Source organism: Palaemon carinicauda, chromosome 9 (assembly GCF_036898095.1).
Source record: "Palaemon carinicauda isolate YSFRI2023 chromosome 9, ASM3689809v2, whole genome shotgun sequence".
Lineage (NCBI taxonomy): Eukaryota > Metazoa > Arthropoda > Malacostraca > Decapoda > Palaemonidae > Palaemon > Palaemon carinicauda.
Genome location: NC_090733.1, coordinates 145,555,271 through 145,570,605, shown reverse-complemented (window position 1 = coordinate 145,570,605; position 15,335 = coordinate 145,555,271). Strand labels below are relative to the sequence as shown.

At 41.6% G+C, this 15,335-nt stretch overlaps 1 protein-coding gene across 3 annotated transcripts in view; it reads left to right on the top strand.

The window, feature by feature from the left end:
* The window catches only part of Glo1 (Glyoxalase 1), a 49,963-nt gene extending 34,896 nt beyond the window's left edge, over nt 1-15,067 (top strand). For all 3 annotated transcript variants that reach the window (XM_068380605.1, XM_068380606.1, XM_068380604.1), the window contains 3 exons: nt 2,980-3,050; nt 9,879-9,968; nt 14,396-15,067. In XM_068380605.1, the coding sequence (XP_068236706.1) occupies nt 2,980-3,050; nt 9,879-9,968; nt 14,396-14,496 (262 nt within the window). In that variant the 3' untranslated portion in view covers nt 14,497-15,067. The remainder of the gene's footprint in view (nt 1-2,979; nt 3,051-9,878; nt 9,969-14,395) is intronic.
* Nucleotides 15,068-15,335: the final 268 nt, after the last annotated feature.

Below are 15,335 nucleotides of genomic sequence, written 5' to 3'. Positions count from 1 at the left end.
GCAGTTTACTACAGATGGTACAAATCTAGAGGGATTTTAGCTACCAAAACTTCTCTAGATGATATTAAACTTCTGTGTTTAGATTCCAGAGGTATGTAAAAGATACTTCTGTACCTAATATTAGGGAATACAAGGCTAAGTTGGAGTAGGTATTTAGACATTTGGGACTTGAACTTTCTAGAAATCTAGATATTAGGGATGGGATTCAATCTTTTAGATATCTTTGAACCTGGATGTAGTTCTCGGATAGTTTCGTAGTTCCTCTTTGAACTCATGAACTCCATTGAGTTTGACATCAACTCTAAAAGTTACACATATTTTTACCTTCTCTTGGCACGTTCGTTAATAATGATTTGCACAAAATTACCCTTTGTTCATTCTTGAAGGTATATTGGACTGGAGACAATTACTGTCTATTATGTTCATTTAAAAATGCTTGATCTATTCCTGCCTAAGAATGCTATTGTATTTTTGTCAAGTGATTAATCATTAATCATTTACAATATGTTCAAACCTCATGAGAAGACTTTTCTACCCTTGTTTAGGGGACTGGCCACATCCCTCATTTTCTTTAAAACTTTTTTATAAAGAAATTAGTGAATGCTGCTCAGAAGAGATCTAGTTTTGTTTCATGTAATATACAGCATGAGCTGTTCTTTGGGTCTATTAATTGCTGTAGGTGACATTAATTTAAACGTGAATAGGATCCTACCTTTCTATTATCCTTCCCTTTTAGAAAATGAATAGGTAGAGAAACACTTAGTCCACAAGAGATGCACTTTTACATTTTAGGTGAAATTTCAATTATTTTTGTTGGCATTTCCTCTATTGTACAGAAAGACCCTGGGATTATTATTATTAGTATTATTATTATTACTTGCTAAGCTACAACCCTAGTTGATGGAAAAGCATGATGCTATAAGCCAAAGGACTCCAGCAGGGGAAAATAGCCCAGTGAGGAAATGACCCTTATTGTTGTCTATTGTAAACCTTATCATTAGTGTTTTCTCCCCATTCATATTAAGAAGAGCAAATGTCAAGACATAATTTTGACATTATTAATACATGTCCCTATTAAGGTGAATTTTACTTACTTTGCAGAGTTACTGCTATCCCTTCATCCAGATGAATTTATTGTAGGACTGTGGGTAAGGGTCATTGAAATATAGCAAATCTTATGAAATTTATTGCAGTACTGTATTTCGATACCTATTACCCAATATTCATATGTACACCCACCCATCTTTAGTGGGCTCACAAAGAAAAGTTAGTTTTCTGAACTTTCTGTCATCCAGCTTACACTTGAATCATACTGTAGCATGTAAATATTAGGTAGTAATTATTGAAATTACAGTTTTTTTTAATAAAGATTTACTTTTTGAATTGTCCATTATGCAACACCTAAAATTAACAATATTATTAATTTTACGTGTGTCGCTACCTCGAATTATCAAAACAGATAATTGCAATACTTAACTTGGGAGTAGGGGTCTCCAAAAGGTCAGACATCTTCAAAACAGTCACAAAGAAGCTATGAAAACAAACACGTGTGGAAATCACGGTGCTAGAAAAGGAATGATGTGAGAAGCGTGGGGGGTAGTGGTGGTGGTGGTGGTGGGGGGGGGGGGGGGCAGTAGCCGTAGTAGCGGGCAGTAGTCGGATGTAGAACGGCATCTCGTAGTATCGGGGGATATTGAGGAAGGAGAGGACTAATTGGTAAGGGACCTCTGGTAGTGGTTTTAACACGCCCCAGTTACTATACCGACACCCTATAAGGGTGAGCGAGCTGGGTATATTCCTGGCATTCCATGCAACTTTTTCCTCTGGTATATTTAGTAGTATTTATACCTTAGAAATGGTGCTATAAGGAGCATTTCACAGAGCGACACGGGTTGAGCCTAGAAATAGACTTTTCCTTTGTCAAAATCCCTTAAGTACAGCATTGGAAACAAATCCATCAAGGAAATTTTTCAGTCTTCAACAATTTTCAGCTTTTTTTTTAATTGCAATACAGTACTTAATTAGATGAAATTTAATATATCAGTTAAAAAAAATGTTGGTCATCCCACTAGGTTAAGAATATTAGCTCAGTGGTCCATAGTCAATTCTTTTTACTGAGGCAGATTTGCACCCTCTAGCAGTGGTGCCCTTTTAGCTCTGAAAAGTTTCCTGATCGCTGATTGGTTGGACAAGATAATTCTAGCCAATCAGATAGCAGAAAACTTTTCCGAGCTAAAAGGGCACCGCTGCCAGTCGGTGCAAATGCGCCTCATTAAAAAAAATTACGTATAGTTAAAATTACTATTTCTGTGATTTGATTGATTTTAATATGTATAACTCGATGCAGGAAAATAGTCTGTAAAATAGTAGGGAAGTTGTGCCATAGTACGCCCCACTTGGTGCTCTATAGACATTATCTAAGGGTCTTTGCAGTCTTCCTTGGGTTCCTGGCTGCACTTGCTTTATGTCCCTCTTCCTTACCTCTGTTCTCACTCCTTTTCTTTTTTTATTGCTGTCCAATCTTTTTTAAGTTGTACTTCTTCGGGCAAATGGGATTTCCTGCAACTGCATTTAGGCGTTGAATGGTCTAAACAGGCCCCAGCACCAGGTTATATACCAAAATCATAAATAAAATCCAAATTAATTACAAGATTTATTTTTAGTTCAATATACTATAGTTTATACATATGTACAGTAATGACATAGAGAGTGCAAAGAACTACAGAAGTGAATAATGATATAGTGAGCTTTGTATATTAGAATAATATCTATTGGATATAGAATGTGATTGATGCCAAAGCTGTTACTTTGGATTATATACTGTAGTACTGTATAGAGCGTATAATTCTCCACAAGTTTTTGTATTTGGATGGTAATAGGCATAGTATTTCAGATTATTTTTGCTAGATATATAGTTGAAGGTAACAAGTATATAATAATAATAATAATATATGATATAGTTTTGAATTATTTTTGCAGTAACTGGGGCACTGAAACTGATCCAGAATTCAAGGACTACCACAATGGTAACAGTGATCCAAGAGGGTTTGGTAAGTATTGTTGAACAATATAACTTAAATTTTTGTGGATGCTAAGTTTTTCCTTCATGTGAAACTCAACTGTGACCGTTTGCAGGAGTTAGTTTATTCAGTATACCTTTCAGTTTGGTAGAAGTTGCCATATTTCTCAAGTGTATGCATGGAGGTTTTATGGTCAGAATAGTAAGATACTTGGATATATGTTTGCAAATACTGTGATATATTTTTCTGATATATGTATGCAAATATTGTAATATATTACTATAATAACACTAAGACTTGTTTTATAGATAAATTTTGGAAGGGGATTCTCAGTAAAATGTTATGAAGCTAATACAATATTTTTCAATATTAAACTTAGCCGGTGATCATATAAGCTGTCAGCTCTGCTGCCCGACAGAAAAACCTAAGGACAAAATACGCCAGCGATCGCTATACAGGTAGGGGGTGTTCATCAACAGCGCCATCTGTCGAGCAGGAACTCGAGTACTCCCAGTAAACACAGAACCAATTTTCTCTCTGTCGTGCCACCGGCAAGACCTACTAAATACGCTGTTGCTTTCTGGATTGATTTTCACGTTTTTTGGTGAATTATTCATTTCTGGTTATTAGCTTTCGCTGTGCAGAGGTTATCTTCAATACTTCCTTGCATTCTTTGATTGAATTTTGGATTATTTGTTGACGACTTGGATAGATTTTGAATTCCCCCTTTGACTAATTCAAGATGTCTGACCCTTCTCAAGTCCCCATATACAGGAAGTGTAGTGCTAGGGACTGTTCAAGGCGTCTTCCGAAGGCCTCTATCGATCCGCACACCATTTGTTCCAATTGTCGGGGTAAAACCTGTCAATTGGAAGATCGATGTGAGGAATGCGTTGGGCTTTCGGAATTCGATTTTCAAGAATTCCTGAAATATTCACGTAGGCTAGAGAGAGATAGAGTCAGGAGGAGTTCGTCTCGCTCAGTTGATTTTTCCTCTCCCCATGCCCCACAACCTATTCCTTCCCCTGTAGTGGTTACTCCCGATCCCCCTTCTAGCACTCATCAACCTTCGATGGCAGATATGATGCGTGCCATCCAGGCTCTGGGTGAGAGAGTCGAGTCATTGGCGAATGACTGCAACCAACTCATGGCAGACGTCAGGGAGTTGAAGGGTAAGAGTGCAGTGGGAAGTGAAGTGAGTGTTAGTGCAGTGAAAAGTGTTAGTGTTGTGCATGAGGGTGCGTCTGTTCGTGCCTGTCGTCCTCCCAGTCCGGGACCTCTTACAAGCTCCCAAGCCCAGGGGAGAAGCAATGTCGTACGACCAAAGGGTTCGACAGGCTTTAATCAGCGGACAGACGTTCCCTCCGTGGTTTCGGACGTATCTTTCCTAGATCGCCCCTCCCACAAGAAGACGAGTGAGCCCGTTCATTCCTCGTCTGCGGAAGAGGTTTCTCGCCAGAAACGATGGACCAAGGTCTCACGGCCTCTCAAACGCAAGGTCCTTTCCGCGCAAGTCCAACGGCCCAGGTGTAGCCACTGGGTCAGTTCGGACTCGCTGCAGTCTTCCGACGACTGCACACCTCCTAAGAGAGGCAAAGCGGTACCGCAACAGGCAGTAACACCGTCTGTTGCCGCACCTGCTGCTGTAGACCCTAAGTGGTCTTTGCTACAGTCTATGCAGACTCAGTTAGCTTCCTTAATGCAGGAGTATCGTGCGGAGAAGGTTGACGCTGCACCCGTTAGCCTACAACCAACCACGGTTGTGCGTCCAGTAGACGCTGAGGCTACCTGCTCCCGCACTCCAGCTGTGAGAGTTCCACCACCCATGCGCAGTCGACCCTGCCAGACGCATGTTGACGTTCACGGATGCACGGAACCCTCCGTTGACGTTCGCGTGTTACCACAACAACAGGAGGGTGGAGTTAAGTTGCCGTGTTTTGACGCTGTGCGTCAACCTCCGCAACCCACTGTGGTTTCCACTACTCGACCGCAGCAGTCAGGAGTAGACGCTTTGCGTCCCCACACAGCCATGGTTGTTGCCAGCTCACAGACTGACCAACAGTTCCATGACGTTGGGTCCAGTGCAGCCACGCGTGCACCCGTGCTGCCGGACTCAGCCGACCAGCTTATTCCTACTACTTTGCCGCTTCCTCCTCAACATTCAGACGATGGACTCTCTGATGATGACGATGCTGCACATCTTGACGACCCGCACACGGACATCGACGAACCCAAGACCACGCCTCCCTCATTGGACTTTAGGAAAGTGCTTGCACTGTTCAAGGATTTATATCCTGATCAGTTTGTGTCTGCAGCACCTCGCTCTCCTCCCTCTGAGTTCGTTTTAGGCACGCAGTCATCCGCACCTGCCTTTACGAAGCTCGTCCTCGCCCGCTCGTCTAAGAGAGCTTTAAGAGTGCTGGGAGATTGGTTGCAGTCCAAAAAGCAACTTGGGAAGACAGCCTTCATGTTTCCCCCTGCCAAGCTTGCTTCCAGATCTAGCGTCTGGTATGCCACGGGAGAAGTTCTCGGCATGGGAGTTCCTGCCTCTGCCCAGGGCGACTTCTCAAGTCTTGTAGACTCTCCCCGCAGGCTGGCCATGAGACGCTCCAAGATTTGTTGGACTCCTTCGGATTTGGACCATCTGATGAAAGGAGTCTTTCGAGCGTTCGAAGTTTTCAACTTTTTGGACTGGTGTTTGGGAGCGTTGAGCAGGAAGACCTCCCCTTCTGACAAGGAAACTTCCATGCTCATAATGTCCTGCATGGACAAAGCCATACGGGACGGTTCTAGTGAGCTTGCGGCTTCGTTCGTTTCCGGGGTCCTCAAGAAACGGGAACACCTTTGCTCCTTCTTGTCAGCTGGAGTCACCCCATGTCAGAAGTCGGAACTTATGTTTGCTCCTCTCTCGAAGTGCCTCTTCCCTGAGGAGTTGATCAAGGAGATTGCCACCTCCTTGATTCAAAAAGACACCCATGACCTGGTTGCGTCATCCGCACGCAAAGCCACCCCTTTGCCCTCCGTGCCTAGACCCAGGATGGACACTCCAGCGTCAAGGTTCATTCCGCCCTTTCGTGGCAGAGCCCCCAGCAGAGGAGGTGCTCGTGCCGAAGGTCAACGTGGGAGCAAGAAGAAGGGTTCCAAGTCCTTTAAAGGCAGAGTCTGACTGCCACCTTCTTCAGACAGCAGTGGGAGCCAGGCTCAAGAACTACTGGCAGGCCTGGGAGAACAGGGGCGCAGACGCACAATCTGTGAAGTTACTCAGAGAGGGGTACAAGATTCCATTCTTGCGCAATCCCCCTCTAGCAACAACTCCCATCGACCTCTCTCCCAGGTACAGAGAGGAGGACAAGAGACTAGCTTTGCAGCAAGAGGTGTCTCTCTTACTACAAAAGGGAGCGGTAGTCAAAGTCCGGGACCATCAATCCCCGGGCTTCTACAACCGTCTCTTCTTAGTGGCGAAGAAGACAGGAGGGTGGAGGCCGGTGCTAGACGTCAGTGCTCTGAATGTCTTTGTCACAAAGCAGACGTTCACCATGGAGACGACAAAGTCGGTTCTAGCATCGGTCAGGAAGGAAGACTGGATGGTCTCGTTAGACCTAAAGGACGCTTACTTTCACGTCCCCATCCACCCAGATTCCCAACCTTTTCTAAGGTTCGTGTTCGGGAAGGTTGTATACCAATTCCAAGCCCTGTGCTTTGGCCTAAGCACGGCACCTCTTGTTTTTACGAAACTGATGAGGAATATTGCCAAATTCCTACATTTAGCAGACATCAGAGCCTCCCTCTATTTGGACGACTGGCTTCTAAGAGCTTCGTCAAGTCGTCGCTGTCTGGAGAATCTAAAGTGGACTCTGGATCTGACCAAAGAATTGGGTCTCCTGGTCAATATGGAAAAGTCTCAACTCGTCCCATCCCAAACTATAGTGTACCTAGGAATGGAGATTCAGAGTCAAGCTTTTCGGGCTTTTCTGTCGGCCCCCAGAATCAGTCAAGCCCAAGAATGCATCCAGAACATGCTAAAGAAGGACCGATGTTCAGTCAGACAGTGGATGAGTCTGATAGGGACGCTTTCATCATTGGACCAGTTCATTGCGTTAGGGAGACTCCACCTCCGACCCCTTCAATTTCACTTAGCTGTTCACTGGAGAAAGGACAAGACGCTAGAAGCGGTCTCGATCCCTATTTCCAAGAAGATGAAGTCGTCACTGACTTGGTGGAAGGACAACATTCTCCTCAAGGAGGGTCTGCCACTGGCTGTTCAGACCCCCAACCACGTTCTCTTCTTGGACGCATCGGACACGGGCTGGGGTGCGACATTAGACGGTCGGGAATGCTCGGGCACGTGGAATGCGGATCAAAGAGCGTTGCATATCAACTGCAAGGAGCTACTGGCAGTTCATCTGGCCTTGAGAAGCTTCAAGTCCCTCCTTCTAGGCAAGGTGGTGGAGGTGAACTCCGACAACACCACAGCCTTGGCGTACATCTCCAAGCAAGGAGGGACTCAGTCGATGACGTTGTACGAGATCGCAAGGGACCTCCTCACCTGGTCAAAAGATCTAAACCTATCTTTAGTAACGAGGTTCATTCAAGGCAACATGAATGTCATGGCAGACCGCCTCAGCCGGAAGGGTCAAATCATCCCAACAGAATGGACCCTTCACAAGGATGTATGCAAGGGACTATGGGCCTTGTGGGGCCAACCTACCATAGATCTATTTGCAACCTCGATGACCAAGAGGCTCCCGATTTATTGCTCGCCGATTGCGGACCCAGCAGCAGTTCATATAGATGCCTTTCTTCTGGATTGGTCCCATCTAGACCTTTATGCATTCCCCCCGTTCAAGATTGTCAACAGAGTACTGCAGAAGTTCGCCTCTCACGAAGGGACAAGGTTGACGTTGGTTGCTCCCCTCTGGCCCGCGAGAGAATGGTTCACCGAGTTACTGCAATGGCTAGTAGACGTTCCCAGAACTCTTCCTCTAAGAGTGGACCTTCTGCGTCAGCCGCACGTAAAGAAGGTACACCCAAGCCTCCACGCTCTTCGTCTGACTGCCTTCAGACTATCGAAAGACTCTCGAGAGCTAGAGGCTTTTCGAAGGAGGCAGCCAGAGCGATTGCTAGAGCAGTCGAAGTGGGAAGTCTTCCGAAGCTGGTGCAAGTCGGTGTCAGTATCCTCAACCAGTACCTCTGTAACTCAGATAGCTGACTTCCTTTTATACCTAAGGAAGGAAAGATCTCTTTCAGCTCCCACGATCAAGGGTTACAGAAGCATGTTGGCAGCAGTCTTCCGTCACAAAGGCTTAGATCTTTCCAACAACAAAGATCTACAGGACCTCCTTAAGTCTTTTGAGACCTCGAAGGAGCGTAGTTTGGCCACTCCAGGTTGGAACTTAGACGTGGTACTAAGATTCCTTATGTCAGAGAGGTTCGAGCCACTTCAATCAGCCTCCTTTAAAGATCTCACTTTGAAGACACTTTTCCTCGTCTGCTTAGCAACAGCTAAAAGAGTCAGTGAGATACACGCCTTCAGCAGGAACATCGGATTTTCATCTGAAACGGCTACATGTTCCTTACAGCTTGGTTTTTTAGCCAAAAACGAACTTCCTTCTCGTCCTTGGCCCAAATCATTCGATATTCCAAGCCTTTCTAATTTGGTTGGAAATGAACGAGAAAGAGTCCTATGCCCTGTTAGAGCTCTTAAGTACTATTTGAGACGTACTAAACCTTTACGAGGACAGTCTGAAGCTTTATGGTGCGCTATTAAGAAACCTTCTTTACCTATGTCAAAGAATGCAGTTTCTTATTATATCAGACTTTTGATTCGAGAAGCTCATTCCCATCTGAATGAGGAGGACCATGCTTTGCTGAAGGTAAGGACACATGAAGTTAGAGCTGTCGCAACTTCAGTAGCCTTCAAACAAAACAGATCTCTGCAGAGTGTAATGGACGCAACCTATTGGAGAAGCAAGTCAGTGTTCGCGTCATTTTACCTTAAAGATGTCCAGTCTCTTTACGAGAACTGCTACACCCTGGGACCATTCGTAGCAGCGAGTGCAGTAGTGGGTGAGGGCTCAACCACTACATTCCCATAATCCCATAATCTTTTTAATCTTTCTCTTGAAATGTTTTTATTGTTGTTTTTTGGGTTGTCCGGAAGGCTAAGAAGCCTTTCGCATCCTGGTTGATTTGGCGGGTGGTCAAATTCTTTTCTTGAGAAGCGCCTAGATTAGAGGTTTTGATGAGGTCCTTTAGTATGGGTTGCAACCCTTCATACTTCAGCTCCTAGGAGTCGCTCAGCATCCTATGAGGATCGCGAGGCTCAGTAAGGAAGACGTACTTAAAAAAGGCAGAGTAATTGTTCAAGTCGACTTCCTTACCAGGTACTTATTGATTTTATGTTTGTTATTTTGAATAACTGCTAAAATGAAATACAAAATACTTAGCTCTTAAATGTAAACATATAATGCTGGTCTCTACCCACCCCCCTGGGTGTGAATCAGCTTATATGATCACCGGCTAAGTTTAATATTAAAAAATGTTATTTTCATTAGTAAAATAAATTTTTGAATATACTTACCCGGTGATCATATATTAAAGGACCCTCCCTTCCTCCCCAATAGAGACCCAGTGGACCGAGGAGAAAATTGGTTCTGTGTTTACTGGGAGTACTTGAGTACCTGCTCGACAGATGGCGCTGTTGATGAACACCCCCTACCTGTATAGCGAACGCTGGCGTATTTTGTCCTTAGGTTTTTCTGTCGGGCAGCAGAGCTGACAGCTTATATGATCACCGGGTAAGTATATTCAAAAATTTATTTTACTAATGAAAATAACATTTTTATATTATGATCACAGGTCATATTGGTATTATGGTACCAGATGTAGACAAGGCTTGCGAGAGGTTTGAAACACTTGATGTAAAATTTGTGAAGAAACCTAGTGATGGTATGTAGCCTATAATTTGTGTTGTGTGTATTCAAGGTGGTCTGCACCCCTATTCTTTCAGTTTTCCTTAATCGATTATAGACTTTTTGTGGTTGATAGTCTTTTTTGCCACAGCCAATTGCCTTGGATTGTTCTATAACCTCTGTAAAAAAAATTTCCAATCTTTGGTTTTTAGTTTTCTTGAATATTGGTATTCTCATGTGTAGTATATAGTGTCAAAACTTGATGGGTTTACTTCTACTTTAATCTTGTATTTCTTTGGTATTTATCTTGCCTGTTAATTCTTCCAACATTTCTTGTCTTTTTAGTGTTTTAGTAGTTAGTGTAAAAAAAATCTTTTATTCATACACATATACAAACCTTTCAGTTTTTCAAATCTCGAATATGGTTATTGAATAGTCAGTATCATGGTTGGTTAATGAAAGAGGGTGATAGGGTGAAGCTCACCCACCTGTATGTCACAGAATAGCCACCTTTGTCTTTTAGCTGCAGTGAGTATGTACATAATGTGGCATTGCTCTTTCAACTGTTAAATCGTTTACTTTCGTTATTGTTTTTTTTATTGCGAGTGTTCTTGCTTGTAACAGTGGGAGTGCACTGAAAAGGTGAGCATGTGTTGAAATGGATTTTATTCTTAAGAGAGTAGAAACATTCAAAAACCCATGCATGAAGCAGAACCCTACTCCCTTTGGGAGTTTTTTTTTCTCTTCTATTAAGGTTATTGATGAACTTGGAGTGCAACTCTATTCACTTCATGATAATTTCTCTTTTGGAGGGAATTATCCGCTTTGGATCAAGTGTCGCCTGTATATGTGTACTTGATAATGAACATTATTCATCTATGAGGTACACCCAATACTGATAGAGTAAACTTTCTCTACTTCACCTTGCCAACCAATCTTCCTTGCTGTCACAGAGGAGTCACAGTCTGGATGACCAATAGTAACTGTGCTCCCTCGAAGTAGGAAGTTACAAGAGCTTCCGTCATTGCAAGATAAACTGCTACAATGCGAGTTTTGTCACAGGAAGAGCACTGAGAACACTCACAGACACTACCTTACAAATGGGTCACCACCAGGGAGGTGGTGACCCATTTGTAAGGTAGTGTCTGTGAGTGTTCTCAGTGCTCTTCCTGTGACAAAACTCGCATTGTAGCAGTTTGTCTCGCAATGAAGGAAGCTCTTGTAGCTTCCTACTTCGAGGGAGCATAGTCATTATTGGTCATCCAGACTGTGACAGCAAGGAAGATTGTTTGGCAAGGGAAAGTAGAGAAAGTTTTCTCTATCTTTCTCTTCTGCATACCTCTCCTCCCAATTCTTTTCTTTACCTTGAATACTTCTTCCTTTAGAAGACGACAACAAAGAAGATAATTAATTGGGAAATCCTTTTAGTAAGTGTGAAGCCATCCCCCTCCTCTTCTTCCCCTTCTGATTTTTATTCTTCTTCGTAGAAGAACAAGCCCAGGAAGGCCAATTGCAAGAAGTCCTACTGGACTTAAGATGATCTCTATTCTCTTTTGAGAGAAGACCATTGCCACCAATGCCTTGTAGATTAGTGCCTTGGTCCTTGGGTTCACTACAGCTGCTTTCCAAGCTGTATTGGTCCAAGGGGAGCAGTGGTCCTGTACAGGGCCAATCATCCATACCAACGAATGAGCATTTTTGTGTAAGAGCTTTAATTTTAAATTAAGTAAAAGAGCATTGTATCAGTTTATGATCAAAAACTAATCTCCATATGGACATTATTTGTAAACAATTACTAACAAGACTAACAAAATCAGTCAAGCAGTGCTTATAAAGCACACACTCGTTGTTCATGTGGTTTTTACCCCATTTTCATGTCATTTTAAAAAGGCAAAAGCAATTGTTTCTATACAGGTTACTTGTTAAAATTTGCCCGCGTATACATAAAGTGTAAATTAAATGATTCAGGTAGTAATAGTGAACTCTGTTCAAGAGAGAGAGCTTTTAGCTTAACTAGTAATTAATTAGTAATAATAATAGTCACCGACAAGATCAGGCAACAGGGACAAGTTGTAGGCGGAAAGTGGTCCCTTCGTCCTCTAGTAGCGAAAAACTTTTGAGTTTGAGGGATTTTTCATCAATCGACTTGCTCGCCTCTTGGTTCAACAAGACACTTCCTAAGAGTAATCCTGGTGGCTCCTCAATGACCACATGCCACATGGTACCTAAACCTATTGATGCTCCTAGTTGAGATACCAAGAGAACTACAGTACTCTGTTGGCCCTATCTACTGTGCCAGAACATTGACATCCCTTAGTCCCTTTGCAATTGGACACTATGTAGCATCTTGTTTGAGGTAAAGCCTTTTTGTGGTACACTACACTGGTGATATCTGGTTATATCAGTGGCCCATCTTCAGTTGGTGCTGTAGAAGGGATACTTCCATGGTTGGAGCCTCACTACAGCTGATACCAGGTTTTCTTGTTTACCTCTGCCAGAAACAGCTCCTCTCAGGTTCAGTTGTTAAAGGCTATTACTTAGCTTTGAGCCAGGTCTTTAGACTCAAGGGCCTAGTCCTTTTTTTCTCTGTTGGAGTGCTTTGAGCCAGGTCTTTAGACTCGAGGGCCTTGTCCTTTTTTTCTCTGTTGGAGTTTCTGTACTTGTGAGGTTCTAGTAATTTGATCCTCTGACAAACTTGAATCATCTTTGTGGGACATACCCAAGTTTTCCAGTCCCTCAAGCTGGCCCCCTTAAAATCTTTAAAGCAAGCATCAGATGGAGAGCAGACTCTCAAAGACCATCTTCCTCCTTGCATTAGCCTTAGAGAAGCATGCACATTAACTTAATTGCATTTCAAACGGACACAGCTACAAAACCTTTAGTTACTACAAGTATAATCAAGATGATCCTCAAGAATACCATATCCTTCTGGCTTTGAAAAAAGATTGGGAGAGCTTATCCTCCTTTGGCTGATGATCCGGAAGAACCAGCTCAAGTCCACGCTCACAAATTCAGAGGGATGGCTTCAGCACACGCCTTTTAGAAGAACCTGTCTGTGAGAAAAATGTTGAAGGCTGGAGGCTGGAAATGCCAGGCAACCTTCTCAGCCCACTTTCTGTAGGAGCATACCCACAAGTCCTTGAATACCTTCTCAATAGGACCTATGGTAACAGCTCGGCAGGTTGTGTAGCGAGCCTAGTTCCTTCATATGGTGAAAAGCATATCGTCTATGGTTACTAAGATGCAGTGATCGTGCCGTTATTTGCTGGATTGGATATTGATGCAGGTAAGTTTTTCAAAGTATAAAAGTATCTTCTTCATCCTCCTTGGCAGGGGGATGATGGACACTCATTATCTATTTGACCTTGCTTTTCGGCTGTCATATCGTTTTGGGATAGAGATTTTAGTGACTGTTTGTTGCCAGACAGAAAGCTATTTTGGGTAGTGGGAGGTGGACAAGAGTAAATACTTTTCCACCTCGGATCAAAGTTTTCAGACATCTCGGGATTTTAAACCAGCCAGCTTGGTTGGTTATAAGGATTTCCACCCTTCTAAGGAAAAGTTTCTTATTGAAGGACGAGTTTGTATATGTGTTGGAACAAATGACAAATTTTTAAAGTAATTATGAATTTTACTTTAAAGTACTAAGTTTGTAGTTATGAAAAATATAAATGACTTTTTATAAAAAGTTGATTTTTGTAATTACTTAAATCATTGACCCAACATGAGATTCACTATTAGTATTGTAAGTAGTATTAACAGACCACAGAGCTATATATGCTAATTGTTTAATTTATATAATGTATTTTTTTTTTTTTAATAAAACTATATAATTTGCAATTCCTTTAAAAATATAGTAATATAATTAGTAAAACAAAAACTGACATTTTAAAGATTTCTTTTGATTTGTTTGAAAAACTTGGACATTTGTATTTGAATGTGCATTTACAAGAGTATCTTTTGAAAAGTGTTCACATATTGTAATAAATCTGCAGGTCAAAAAGGTGCAACCAGTTCAGACAGGATAAAATTAATCTTAGTGGCTGCTCTTATCAGCGATAGGTTTGATCAGTTTTAATTTTTGTTTGGATTTGTTATTCCATATTAGCTACATATTTACCTTAATAGCAATTTCTCAATATTTTTTATCAAGTACTGTAATAACAATTTCTCAATATTTTTTATCGATTAGTGTAATATGTTTTTCCTACTTGTAAAGTACCGTATATGGGTTCTATATATTTATTGTCATGACCTTGGAAAGACTGACCACCTTTGCACACTCCATCTAAAGTCGTACACCAAAGATCATCAATCTGCAGTGCACACTTTCCATAATAATGAGATAAAATTCTGTTCTTAACTACTGTGGTAAAGTCAGAACAATTCCTTAGTTTGCCAGATAACATGCTCGTTACATTGTTTATTTTGGATATGGTAACATAGAAATTTATTTTCTTTCAGGTAAAATGAGAAACATAGCTTTCATTCAAGACCCTGATGGATACTGGATAGAGATTCTGAATGCTGGTAAAATGGGAGAGACTATAAAGCCTTTTTTATAAAAGATTCCTAGCTGGAGTTTATTCATTATTAATAATTTTTCCATATACAGTATTTTGATATCAAGCCTGCTGATATCACCTGTGGAAAACTTGAAGGCTATGAATGATTGTTGTTATATTTAGTTTTCTAGACTATTACTGTTGTGATCAAGTGTTAATGAAATTATTTCATTGGCGGCTAAAATTGTTTATCATATTATTATGAACTGCCATAATTCATAAGGTACAGACATCTTAGTTGATGATCTTATATACAGGTGAGGGTATTTTATATTATTTTGATTAGATGAATTTCCCAGTAGTAATTACTACTTTATTCGGTGAGAGGCATCATTTACGGTGTTGTTCAATTCGTTTTAATTTTAAATCTGATAGCTCTATTTAAATTCTTATGAAAAAAACTTTTTTGCTTCATTGGGTAGTAATTCAGTCAAAGCAATTACGCTTTTCTACTTACGTTGGTACTATTTATTGCTCATAGCTGTAAATTTTAGAAGGTATTTTTAAAAATTACTTTGAGATTTATAGTTTATTTTCTTGGAAAAATTAAAGCGCTTTGAATTAGACTTAATTTTTGTAGTGTTTTGTATTTCCTGTTGACCATTGAATATAATTGTTAAGTTTTTTCTATTGCCCTTTGGATTTAAAATAAAACCTATTTAGGTAAATTCTCCAGTTACCCTCCAGAGGGACAGGCAAATTTTATCCCAATATGTGTGTATTGTTAGCTAATTTAGAAAGTAGAGTCGTGATACCATCCCGACGCTCTCCTTTCTCAGTGCGACCCTTTGTGTCCCCGACACGCGTGTCCCACGTGGTATCCCTGTACTTTCCCTTGT